Source organism: Scyliorhinus torazame, chromosome 1 (assembly GCF_047496885.1).
Source record: "Scyliorhinus torazame isolate Kashiwa2021f chromosome 1, sScyTor2.1, whole genome shotgun sequence".
Classification (NCBI taxonomy): domain Eukaryota; kingdom Metazoa; phylum Chordata; class Chondrichthyes; order Carcharhiniformes; family Scyliorhinidae; genus Scyliorhinus; species Scyliorhinus torazame.
The window spans coordinates 175073276-175087198 of NC_092707.1; the positions used below are offsets into that span (position 1 = coordinate 175073276).

The 13923-nt window shown below is 39.9% G+C and overlaps 1 protein-coding gene across 28 annotated transcripts in view; it reads right to left on the reverse strand.

Moving 5' to 3' along the window:
- The window catches only part of macf1a (microtubule actin crosslinking factor 1a), a 999246-nt gene that overhangs the window by 81636 nt on the left and 903687 nt on the right, over positions 1 to 13923 (reverse strand). For all 28 annotated transcript variants that reach the window (XM_072501197.1, XM_072501201.1, XM_072501190.1 and 25 more), the window contains 9 exons: positions 12794 to 12913; positions 11337 to 11444; positions 10755 to 10973; positions 8918 to 9121; positions 5879 to 6110; positions 4400 to 4626; positions 4088 to 4210; positions 2783 to 2884; positions 2594 to 2695 (listed from right to left, as the gene is read on the reverse strand). In XM_072501197.1, the coding sequence (XP_072357298.1) occupies positions 2594 to 2695; positions 2783 to 2884; positions 4088 to 4210; positions 4400 to 4626; positions 5879 to 6110; positions 8918 to 9121; positions 10755 to 10973; positions 11337 to 11444; positions 12794 to 12913 (1437 nt within the window). The remainder of the gene's footprint in view (positions 1 to 2593; positions 2696 to 2782; positions 2885 to 4087; positions 4211 to 4399; positions 4627 to 5878; positions 6111 to 8917; positions 9122 to 10754; positions 10974 to 11336; positions 11445 to 12793; positions 12914 to 13923) is intronic.

The following is a 13923-nucleotide window of genomic DNA, read 5'->3' on the forward strand; positions in this document are numbered from 1 at the left end:
TTATGAGGCAGACCCAAGAGGAGAGGGGGACATGGTGTGGTTTCTGGACGAGCTGGAATTTCCCCAGGTGGAGGAAGCAAAGAGGCAGGCCTTGGAGGAGCCCCTGGGGCTGAGGGAGGTGCTGGGTAGAATCAGGGGTATGAAGTCAGGGAAGGCCCCTGGGCCGGATGGGTACCCGGCTGAATTTTATAAGGAATTTGCCGCGGACCTGGCACCACATCTGTTGAGGGCGTTTAATGAAGCACTGGAGAAGGCGGAGTTGCCGGAGACAATGAAGCAGGCAGTAATCACACTAATCCCCAAAAAAGGGAAGGATCCGGTGGAATGTGAGTCGTATAGACCCATATCACTCTTGAACACGGATGTGAAAGCATTGGCTAAGTTGTTGGCGGGGAGGATGGAGGATTGTGTCCCGGGGTTGGTTGCAGAAGATCAAACAGGCTTCGTGAAGGGCAGGCAGCTCGCGAGTAATATAAGACGGCTGTTGAATGTGGTGATGAAACCGTCGAGAACTCTGGTACCGGAGGTGGTGGTGTCCATGGACGTGGAGAAAGCATTTGATCGGGTGGAGTGGCAGTACTTGTTCGAAGTTTTGGGACGGGTTGGGTTTGGGCTGAGATTTGTTTCATGGGTGCGGTTGCTGTATGTGGCGCCAAGAGCGAGGACGAATGATATGAGCTCACAAAGCTTTGACTTACACAGGTGTACGAGGCAGGGTGCCCGCTGTCACCACTGCTGTTTGCGTTGGCCATAGAGCCATTGGCGATGGCTCTCAGGGGGTCGGCAGAGTGGCAGGGGATAATGAGGGGGACAGAGGGAGCATCGGGTGTTGCTCCAAGCCGATGAGCTCTTGCTGTATGTTTCGGATCCGTTGGAGAGTATAGGAAGGATTATGAGACTGTTGGGAGGTTTGGAGGGTTCTTGGGATACAAGCTGAATGTAGGGAAAAGCGAGGTATTTTCGGTGAATGAGCTGGCACAGCGGGCTAATATAAGGGGGGATGCCATTTACGATAGCAAGGGATAGGTTTAGGTACATGGGGATTCAGGTAGCGAGGGAATGGACGGGGCTCCATAAGTGGAAGTAAACGAAGTTGGTGGAGGAGGCCAGGGAGGATCTTAAGAGATGGGATACACTGCACTTAACGTTGGCGGGGAGGGTCCAAGTGGTGAAAATGAACATTCTGTCGAGGTTCTTGTGTATCTTTCAGGCTCTACCGATCTTTATACCAAAGGCCTTTTTTCGGAAAATGGACAGAATCATCTCTGACTTTGTATGGGCGGGGAAGGTGCCGAGGGTGAGGAGGACCCTGCTACAGAGGCAGCAGTTGGCATTGCCAAACTTGCTTCATTATTATTGGGCAGCGAATGTGGACAAGGTGCGGCGGTGGTGGGAAGGAGCCGGGGTAGAGTGGGTTAGGATGGAGGAGGAATCTTGTAAGGGGTCTAGTTTGAGGGCTATGGTGACGGCAGTATTGCCAATGGCTCCGAGTAGGTATTCAGGGAGCCCAGTGGTGCAGTCCACGGTGAAGATATGGAATCAGCTGAGGAGGCATTTTAGGGTGGAAGGGATGTTGGTGCTAACGCCGCTGTGCGGGAATCGTGGGTTTGAGCTGGGGAGGATGGAAAGTGTTTACAGGAGGTGGAGGGAAATGGGGCTGGTCAAGGTGAGGGATTTGTATTTAGAGGAAGGGTTCGCCAGTCTGGAGGAGCTAAGGGAGAGGGTAAAGCTGCCGAGGGGTAGTGAGTTCAGATATCTACAGGTTAGGGACTTTGCACGAAAGATCTGGAAGGGGTTCCCTAGATTGCCGGGATACACCCTGCTGGAGCGACTGCTGCTTCTGGATGTGGAAGGGGTGGGAAGAATTGGGGATATATATGTGGCTGGGGGAGCAGAGCAGGGAGGCGAGCGGGTAGTGAAGATCAAGGAGAAATGGGAAGCGAAGTTGGGAATGGAGATCAATTGGGGAATATGGAGTGAGGCACTGCAAAGGGTAAACGGGACCTCCTCTTGTGCAAGGATGAGCCTGATACAGTTTAAGGTGGTGCACAGGGTGCATATGACTCGGGTGAGAATGAGTGGTTTTTTTCAGGGGTTAGCAGATGAGTGTGAGAGGTGTGGGCGGGGGCCAGCGAATCATGTGCACATGTTTTGGGGTTGTGAAAAATTTGGAAGATTCTGGGCGGGAGTGTTCGTGGTCTTAGCCAGGATAGTGGAGGAGGGAGTGGACCCGGACCCTTTTGGCGATATTTGGGGTTTCAGAGAAGCCGGAGCTCATGGAGAGGAGGAAGGCCGATGTCATGACCTTCGCCTCTCTGATTGCAGGGCGGCGAATTTTGCTGGAGTGGCGGTCGGCATTGCCACCGGGGGTAGCAGCATGGCTGGGTGACCTGTATGACTTTCAGAAAAATCTGTACAAACTGTATAGTTGATTATTGGGAAGAATGTTTCCCGGGGTGTTTATTTGCTGTAACCTACTTTGACACAAGTTTGAATAAAATGCGTTTAAAAAAAATAGAAAAAGTAGAAGAGAACTACTTTTCTTTAATATTTAGTGCATGTTCCATGTTATTCTGCTGTAACAGTAACCCACCTTCATTTCATTTATTTGATGCTTCACAGTGTTGATGTCTGTGCCAACTGGAGACATCTCACCAAGCTTTATTACAGTGTTATCCAGCCAGTCAAACATTGCCTAAAAAATTCACAATAGATTAGGAAACATCATTCAAATTAGTACTTTATTCACATTTACAATGACACTATGCAGAACATTCCTTACTTGCAATGAATCTTGGTATTGCACAGCTGCCTGCATGACCTCCTCCAGTTTGTCCATCCGCTCCTTCCATGCTTTGTTCAGGTTATCCCAAGTATAATTGAGCTAGAATAGTCATGACACAATCCATTAGAATGGAAACATGGTGGAACAACAACAACTTGCAATTACATAGCACCTTTAATGCAGTAAAACATTCCAATACATTGTACAGAAGCATCACTAGATAAAACAAGTGCCAAGACATTTAAGGAGCTATTATGAAAGGAGATATTAGGATAGATGACCAAAACTTTGTAGGTTTTAAAGGTTTTAAGTGGTGCCTTAAGGGAGGACAGGTGAAAAGGTTTATGGAGGAAATTTCAAAGCCTAAAGGGTGTTTAGTAGCTCAAGGCACTGCGAATGGTGAAACAATAAAAATTGGAGTTATGCAAAAGGCCTGAAGTGGAGTGCAGAGATCTAAGAAATAGGTAGGGGTGGCATTTGCTGAACATGACCTGCATAGGTTAATGCTTCCTATTTAATGGTCCACTCTGCATTCAAACAAAGTCACTCATAATTAATTCCTATTTTTCCAACAAAGTATCAGTCAGCCAATTGAATGTATGACAGACCAGTGTTATCAGTCTGCTACAAACTTTTGTTCATAGTATGAATATAAATCAAGCACTGCTTAGTCCTGATAATTAGTGTTTGGACATTGTTATTATAATTCTTCAATATTTACCTCTCATACAGACAATTAACTGATTTCTCATTAAACAAGTCAATGTTACCAAGGGGAATCTAGTGAGGCTAGACAGGTACAGATTTGAGATTACTATCAGATTCGCCATGACCTTATTAAATGGCGGAGCAGCCTGGAGGGAACGAATGACCCACTCCTGCCCCCTGTTAGTCTGCTTTATATAAACAAATATTGTTCATTAAGGGTAGGTGATTAAAATATATTTTTGTTGAAAAATTATAATCTCAGCAAACTGGGGCTTGTTCAGCAAACCCAATATTCATTTTATCAAAAAGTAGTCTCAACCTTGGATTAGTTTTTAGGAACCAAAACACATTAGAGAGGGAGCTATATGCAAACATACATTACATTTCATGACATGTTATGCTACCTTCAATAGTATTACTTTTGGAGATACCTTATTGGTGTGACTGAATATCTAAATATACTCTATTAATTAAATAATCAATTAACTCAGCACGAGTCTAATACTTAATGGTCTCTTAGTCACGTTTTATCATACAGATATCAACCCAGAGCACACATTATTCCTCACTCATTATTTAAATTTTATATTTGACCTCATCTATGCTTTTCTTCACTTCTGGTTTTTCAAATTCTCCACAAGCAAAGATAAGGTCTGCTCCCAGGATTCGCACAAATTCCAGTTCCTCATGGAGCTCATCTGTCTCCTCTTTAATTGTCTGAAATAAACAGATTATCAGAAAACTGTTATTAATCCTGTGTATTTACACCATAATCTATTGTTTTTGGAAAATCATTTTTTTGTGATTCCAAACAAGACAAATAAATGAGACAAATATTGGCATCATGGTTAAAGCAGATTTGTTCACAAAAACAAAGTGAAATTCATATTTGAACCATATGCATACCTCTGCAGCCTCCTGCTGTTGTTTAATGATTGAGGGGTCAATACCAGGACTCTCCAGGTCTCGCACAATATCCTGTGTGTCTTTAATGGTGGTCAGCAGGGCAGCCATGTCACACCAGAACTTTTCAGCCAGGTCAAGCACATCCAGAAGTTTAATGTCTCTCTCTTCACCACGAGTTTTGATATCTTCCCAGTAAAATACCATCTCATCCAATTTGTCTTGAATGGCTAAAGCATTACAATTCAGAAGAAAATAAGCTAGACTATTTAAAAGTGTTCCTGTTGCTAAACTATGATAATAGAAAGATTGAATGCTGTCAGAAAGAATGCCCGAGCACACAATAAAGAGTAATAATGTATATGGCAAAAGGTATTTGATAACGTTGACTGTATAGAACCCTATCCAAATTGGGTCATATACTCAAATGTACAAGAACACTAGGCAGGAGCTTTGAGAATTTGAATTTGTCTAAACAGCATTAAACGGACAAAATTAATTATTTGTAACAAATTCTAATAATCAAAATACTTGATGTCCCCATTTCAGAGATGGGGATAAAATGATTATAGTCTTTGATAATTGTATAATACAACTGAATGCACCATACTCAAGATCTCTTCCTGCTGTGAGAACCTGAACATGGTGCAGAATTCAAAATGTAAGCACGAAAGTATGCTTTGCTTTCTGTCGCTGAATGTGAAATGAAGTAACATCCATTTTATTTTGCCAAATAAAGATACAGGACAGAGGTACAGAGAACTTTCTCTTTTGTTAACCTTCCAAATCTCTAAAAAGTGACAGATCTTACAAGTGAAAAGAACACATTCAACTGTGAAACTTTGAAAACGGAATAGGTCATTTATTAACTTGATCGGTAGGTTGCTTCACAGTTTTTGTTTGCAGAACACCTATCATGTGCTTGCAAAACACCTATATATATTTGGATACGAAGCTTAGCTGGTCATTCATGTTACTGTTGTTTGTTGGAGCTTCCACTGCACAAATTAGCTGCATCATTCATGTATTTTAGAACAGTGACTACTCTAAAGAATCATTATGTTCTGACATGGTGTAAGACACCCTACAAAGTGGATTAAAAAAAAAAAATCAGTTATGCTTCCTGAATTTTAAGGCAAAAATAGATACTGTATCATATTAACAGCAAGCTTTTAAAATTTGAAATTAGAGAACACATATTACATTATCAGAATGTCCCGAAGCAATAAAAAATATAATAATGTTCAAGTCTTTTGACTCCTGAACACATCCTTCTAATGGGGCTGAAAGCATTTTACTTGAAAGGGATGTATCTTAATTTTGGTTTTAACATTTGAAGATTAGATTCAGGAATTGCAACAGAACTTTAATGAGGAAACTATTAGTTTCTCATTTGAATTCTTAATGATTGTTGATCATCAGCTGGTTCATAAAGGTGAATAGTCTTGATTATATACAAATTTAAAACTTCATATTCAATACCTTTAGCTGCAGGATCCTCATCCGCTCCAGTTGACCGTCCAATCAGCTCCTCACCACGACGTTTAAGAGCTTCAAAAGATGGCTGAAGCTTTTCTAGCTCCATTGCCATATTTTTGTTCTCGTTAATGTGCTCTTTAATCTTCTCAACTTCGGCAGGTATCGATGGAGGCATCCGCATCCGATCAGCAATGTGTTCCAGAGACTCTAACATCGGATCAATCTTATCATGGAACTAAACAGACCATAAATAAGAGAAGTTGGTAGTGACTGAAAATTCTCCCAAAATTATTCTTTATCTGAAACTGTCTGTGTAACAGAAATTATGTCAGTGCAAACTAAGAAAAGCAATGAGCAGCAACACATTTAGACATTTTGTAGTAAAAAACTTTAACAGTATTCAAGTAAAATCTGTTCTTGCATCAAAGTTTATAATAAATAACTAATTTATTGAGGGATTAAATAATCCACTTCATTGAAGAAGGCCATTTTCATATGAATTTGTGTGATTTTTTAATAAATCTTTAAAAAAAACATAGAACTGGTGGAAAGAAAACAAAGGAATATTAACACTCTAAATTAAACAACCCACAGGCTATAATAATAAAGGCACACATCATTGGCACCAAATGCAATTACATTTTTGTATTTGGAGTAAGGGGAAGTCATTCTGCATAAACTAAATACAGATGTGTCATTTAAATTTTTTTTAGACATTTTCATCCCTGTTCAACCAGGAACTATTTAAAGATTTGACTCTTGAGAATAATAAGATTGTGCTGCAGTTACAACAGCTGAGATTCACATCTCGTTGTGAAACATCTATAGGCGAACATAAATTAATTATGGAAATTTATATTTTTATGCAGCTGTGCAAAACGAAGATTAAAAGAAACAACATTTTCATAAATAAAAAAAGAATAAAACATAATTTAGTTCATTACATAATTCAGTTCATGTAGCATTGAAAATGCTTGAATTGTTTTCATAATTTTGCACTTATCAAGTTTATTTAGCAAAGGTTGTAATGTGGAAGACTGGTCAGCCCCTTCATCAGGTGATGAAAGCTAGTGATTCCAGATAAACCTGTTGGACTTTAACCTGGTGTTGTAAGACTTTTTACTGTGCTCACCAATATACTAATTGTGAAAATTTCCCTTTCACTCTGAAATCAGAATTTAAATTAAGCCCAGATGGTTGGGAAGAAATTCCATTTTCCATAAGGTTCCAACTTAAATCAATTTGAGATCGAAGTGGACAGGTGCCCACAATTCAGCACTAAAGACAATCACACTTGGACAGGCTATAGTGCGAGAAGTTGAATGGAATTATTGCTCTGGTGGAATACAGTGCTTTTTAAGGGTGAACGCAAGGCTATGATTAGAGCAATTAAGAGAGGGACATCTCAATTTAATCTAGATACTGCATTAGAATTGAGGAAAAAACGCTCAATACAAAAAATGACGTTATGACTGAGTATTAGAAATGCTGGCAATTCATTTGAATGAAAATGTCTATCCTCAAGTACAATGCTACAGAAGAAACAGATCAATTTATAAGTTCAAAACAATCTATTTTATCTGGTAAAATTTAGCAACATTGAACGCACAACTATCCATTAAATAATAAGTGGCCTTTCAGAGTAGTTGGAAATTGTGCAGGGATTGTTCTTTACCTGCCAAAGTTTCAGGTAACCAATTAATAGCAACAGATATACCCACACACAAAATAAAACAGAAAAGCAACCCTAATGCGTGGCAGCATCGATTGTCCAAGGAGCTCTGCTTACCTCGGCATTCTAATGAGATGTGATGAACACAACAATTAAACACAACGTAGCAGGAGATGTCGGCAAATAAACATTTAATTCCATGAGGTGAGCGGAATGGAAAACAAATGACATGTTAATATGAGAACACTATGATGGGGTAGCACAAGGGAATGCATTGAACAAGACAAATATGGAAGGGAAACACTTCACAAACATTACTATGTTATGCCAGGGTGTTTTTATTTAATTGGAAAGAACCAAATGTGTGTCATAACATTCTTTTAATTCTGCTCCACTAGTTCCTTCCCCCTATTTTGCTTCCATTGCTCCTAATTCCTGGCTAGAATATCATATCAAACAAAGCTGCTGTTAATTTAATCAACACCACTGATTAATTGACTAGCCAACGTGTCAATAACCACTATATAAGGAAATGTGCCAATCTAAAGGAGCAAATAAACAACTTAATTCAACTGAGAGTCGTTTCATTACTTCAAGGCAAAACAGCACGTTCTTTGTGAAAGAAGTGGAATCCATCACGCTATTAGTTGACAACGTTAAATACATGAAGCACTTATCTAAATAAAATCATCACCGTTTCGATTTGCTGGTCAGTCATTCACTGCAAATTATTCATACAATTCACAGTGCAGAATGAGGCCATTCGGCCCATCGAGTCTGCCCTGGCCCTTGGAAAGAGCACCCTACTCGAGCCCATGCCTCCACTTTATTCCCATAACTTAGTAACGCCACCTAACTTTCTTGGCACTAAGAGGCAATTTAGCATGGCCAATCCACCTAACCTGCACATCTTTGGACTGTGGGAGGAAACTGGAGACATAGAAACCCACGCAGGCATGGGTAGAAAGCGCAAACGCCACACCGTTACACAAGGCCGGAATTGAACATAGGTCCCTGGAGCTGTGAGGCAACAGTGCTAACCACTATGCCATTGTACCACCCTCCACTGTGCCACCATGGAGTGGAGTCTCTTGTTTAGTGTCCTTTTCCCCATTTTACTTTATTACTGCATCTAATGTTTCTGAAATCAACCACAAAGGTATAATAGCTCTGTAGAGTGCAGCTCATTATCAAAAAGCATTATGGATGTTGGCCAAGGAGATGTCTGTGACCTAGGCTAGCCAGTGCTCTGCAGAAGTGACAGTAGTGGGGAGTTAAAAGGATTAAAAGTAAGATTCCCTTTTAATAAACAAATAAACAGCCTTAAAAAACCCATGCAAATATATACAGCAAGGATCAGCACAGAGTACCTGGGCAGACTGTGAAATTGCTTCATCCAACACCAAAGCCCGCTGTCTTGCATCCTGTTTTATTTTAGCATAAAGTGCTTCGGCTGTGGTATATTTCTCATGAACCATTTTCCCCTCATCAGGATTCAACACCATTAACTGAGGGCCAATCTTCATCAATTTATCGATATGGGGCTTGTGTTCCGCGATTGATTCACGAAGTTGCTGTTATAAAAAGATATACAGATTTCACAGTTTGAAAGAATGTGTAAATACGTCCTGACCTAAGACATGAAAAGTAATGTCAATAGGGCAAGCTTAACACTCTTGTGCTCAAGCACTGAGTCACACTCAAAGGGAGTTTGCGTTAGAACAGGGCTACTATACTTATCAAATAGGGGCAGGCAATTTGTCCCTTTGAGTTTGCACCATTTTTCAATTAGATCATTGCTGATCTTCTACCTCAGCTGCACCTCCCCACAATGTCCAATATCCCTCAATTCCCTTCATTCCCTTAATATCCGAAACCCTGTCAATCTTTACCTGGAATTTATTGATAACTGAACACGCAAAGCTCATTGAGGCAGAGAGTTCCTAAGGTTCACACCATCTTCAGTGAACAAATTACTCATCTCTAACGCCCTGCCTTAGTCTGAGACTATGAACAATTACCCCTCTAAATGTTTTGTTCTGTGCAGTCTGTTCATTTCTTAATTGTTTGCGGTACCGGCATATTAATTTTGTGACTTCTGTTGTCTTCAAGAATGGCTTCCTCCCTGGAGCAGTAGATTTTCCATTTTGTTGATATATGCAAATAGTGTGAAGTATATGCTCATATTTCAAAATACAGACATGTTTAACGCACCTACAATTTCATTTTCACAACCAGATACTTTGTGTGTGTGTGTGTTGGGGGGGGGGGGGGGGGGGGGGGGGGGGAGGGGGGGGGGGGGAAGAGAGAGAGAGAGAGAGAGAGAGAGAGAGAGAGAGAGAGAGAGAGAGAGAGACATGAGACGAGACTCATTTTAACATAGGCGAGTGGGTCAGTTCAGATGTGATTGAGGCAGTTGGGCATTATATAGCTAAACCATTGAAGCATTTTGGGAAGCCGGCTGCAACTTGTCGACTTCTAGGTTTTACTCAGGCAGGACAAGGGGTCAGCAGCTCACTCGCTTCCAAGAAGGTGTGCAGTTGGTATTTTACATATATTGATTGGGCTGTAATTGGCTAGGTTGTCCAGGTCTTGGCAGCTGCAGTGAGACAAGGTTAGCCTCAAAGGCACTCCTTGCGGGTCAGACAAAGAAGAAGTACTTCCTTCTTGCCCCACCAAGCTCACTCCAACTATCACAACCGTGCCAACCCGTACTGGGTACAGATATCTCACCACCTACTCACCCCCAACCTCTATACTTTAGGATTGGTCCAATCTACTCTACCCCATTTCAGGGTCGGCATTTTGAACACACTGATCCTGGAGTCTCTTGTTTAGTGTCCTTCACCTGATTGGAAGCTAAGCCTGTCAATCAATTACTTCTGGACAAGGAACCGTCAGTGATGCAAGACACGTCATGGAGTTAAAACTTGCAGGGCAACCCAGATTCCCGACTTTCCATTGTGCTGCTAGCGCCACCTGTGTCAGTTATAATTTCTCCCTTTACGGCACTATAGTCTCCTCGTCCCTTCATTGATTCATGGAAAAACCATGCACAGTAGAAATGCACAAACAACACGCACAATTTCAATCCTAAATCATTTACTGGTGCCAAAGGAGAATCTGGTTACCCAAGTATACTGGAGATATGTACACACAATGGTATTTAAAGGAACAGGCCAAACTACATTGTCTTTTTATCCATACCCTCATTTCTTCCTGTTGTAGTTTCAGCATCTCATGGTCAACGGCTGGTGGTGGGAGCTGTGTTATCAGAGCTCTGGTCTCTTCAAGCCATGGATACAGCTCGTCATAGGTTTCCCAAAACTGGTTAATCAGGACTTGAGCCCGCTCCAATTGGGAGTACCTTTCAGTGTTCATCTGACTGACTGTCTCGTACTGCTTTTGCAACAAGTCCATCTTCTCCTATGTGGATGTGTGTGTATACAGACGTACATATTTTAGATTGTGGCAAAACAATTAAAACTTCGTCATTATTAAAAAATATTTGTCGGCTACAGGCAAATAGTTTGTTACTGGTAAGTTAGAACACATCAACATTACCACAGAAACCTCCTTCAACATCCAAGGCCTTGACTGACAAATTTACATGGAATTTCACACAAATTACAATATTTCTGTATTTTGATCTGCAAGCAATAGTTCATTTTATGTAAGAAAAATAAACACATAAATTCACAACTTAGTTATCCGAGAAAGCCTATTCAGCTTTTAGGCATGATTTGTAAACATTTATTCTGTTGTAGTGGCTAAATAAAGAGATAATACCTGCAACATAGTCTTCTGTTCATCACCGCAAGTGTTTAAGATTTCTTCTTGGGTGTTGATCAATTCATCTATTGAATCCTTGTGCCTTATGATATCTATTGAAAAGGCCTAAAGACATTAAAGAAAAATTCTTAAAACGTGAAATAGAGTAACACCATTACAAGAACTCTAGTATACATATTGTAAATGGTGTATAATTATCTAGTTTCCAACCTCAACACAGATCAGAATTAATATTTATTTTATGTTAACTTCATGGGCACAAAGTAATGGATGAGTGAACCCGAGTTACAATAATAGAAATAAATCAGAAGTTTAGGATAACCAGAAGATTGTACATTTTATTTGCATGGAAATTTATGTGAATTTCAGCATTAATCAATGTCTATTTGGGGTCAACAAGAGGTAAACTTGTTTATCAATGACTTTATATTTAAAATAAACTTCAGACATCAGTCCATTATATAAGACCTACTAAGATACAGACATAAGCACCCAAAGCTGAATTTAATTATGTAAAAGAAAATTCAAACTCCCACTGGTTATACATAAGACTTTGATGAGCTCAGTTTGTCCAAAAGATAAAAAACATCAGCAGTTTACAACCATCCCCTACTCCATAACACATTAACTGCCCTGTGAGCGTTGCTAATATACTTGTACATTATGGAGGGTAACTGCCCTGTGAGCGTTGCTAATATACTTGTACATTATGGAGGGATAAAGGGAAAAAAATTAATTGTTCACGATCTGCCAACTGACATATCCACAAATAATAAATGCACATGATTATGCTAGCTTAAATTCCACCTGCAGAATCTGATTTTAGGTTGAATCCTAATCTTTAATCCACCGTCGAATGCGGCATTGAAGCTCATTAATGGAAGATAGCTTCACTATCCATTACAGATTTCAGCTAAACTGAATTGGGAGACAATCTCCAATTATTTATGCCCTTTTCCCCCACTCACTTGTTTTTTTGTATTGAGCCGAATCGCAAAAGTGAGAAAGAAAAGAGGAACAACTACTATCTGGGAGCTGTGAATGAAATGGAAGGAATTAAACTACATTAGCAGAGGTGATTTGTTACACAATTCTTTTCCCCTTTATAATCTCTAATATTTTCTGGATGTTTCTTTTTGACTTGGTCAAGAAACTATGACTTCCCATAGCTGCCATGGCCTTTCCACACACTCTTTCTCGAATTATGACTGTTGACTAGAGCAGAAATTCAGTTGAGAGAAAACTAATTACGACGGAAGAAAAGTGACCAACATAAAAACTCTTTTCAGAAGATTTAGTATAGGACATGCAACAAACAAAATTGCCTGTGAAATGCATACATAATATGGAACAAATATTTTGTGCATAATGAAGTGCAGTATTTGTTTAAAGGACACTCGTATTAATGGAAATCAGATACAAGTACTTCACCATTTTGTACACATCATTCCTACCTTCTGCACCTGTAGTTGAGCTGTTGTCTGATCCTGTTCCAGCCTTATCAGGCCTAAGGCTGTCAACTTTCGTGTGGTGTCTGCCACCCAGGTGAGCTCGGAGTCAGTGGCCTGCTCATACTAGCAGAAAGGAGAAGCAGCACGGAACATTAAGGAAACAAAGCAGACACACAGCTGTAGACAAAAACACATGACAGAAACGAAGCGGAGCTGCAATCGGAACACAGGTGGTGCCAGAAAAATCAATGAGTAAAGCCACTCTGACTCTCAAACTCCGAAAATTCTTAACAGTGCACAAGGTCCACAGCAGCAGTGTGTTAAATCATGGCCATGTTCAGTTGTAATGCACAGAAATACAGTGCTAGATTTTGTTCAATTTACTTCAATTAGATGCAGTGAAGGATAATTATATTTAGCAATTTTTTTTTTAAATTTTTGAAAAAATAATGCAAATTAATTTTTTATTAAACATTAAATCTGGAAATTCAAAATGTTTTTTGTATACTGACACTAACTGTTTTGAATTGCAGATCAGAAGAATATATTTACTGGCACTCAAAACCTGTTTAATAAAACACATTTGAATGACATTTACTTTGATTCTCAGTGAGGAGAAAGCAGGAAAGAACAGAGAAAAGAACATTCAGCAACACTAAACATTCTCCAAGAATTTAACCATCTCCCACGTGGCAACCTTTTAAACAAGACTTTTCTGGGTCTCAGAATATACTGAATTCAGCAAATAATGCAATCAGTATTATCTTTGTATTTTGATCTGTCTCGATTATTGGTATTTCATTTTGTAAAGCATTCCATACCCTGACAACTATCTGTGTAAAGTAATATCTTCTACCTTCCTTTCTCGATTTTAGTGAGGCCTTTACCTATTTATCCTATCAAAACATTCACAACTTTGAAAAACCTTCATTAAGCCTCTCCCTTGTCTTTTCTTCTTCAATGAAAATGGTCCCAATATTTAAGTCTCTTTCCATAATTATAGCTTCTTAACTCATGTATTGCTCTGGCTAAGATGTCGCTCATCAAGAGGATAATTCATGGCATTGTGCTTCAGTTAATCAAACAAGGGCTACCACTTATCCATATGAGTTTAATTAAAAGTGCAAATCCGA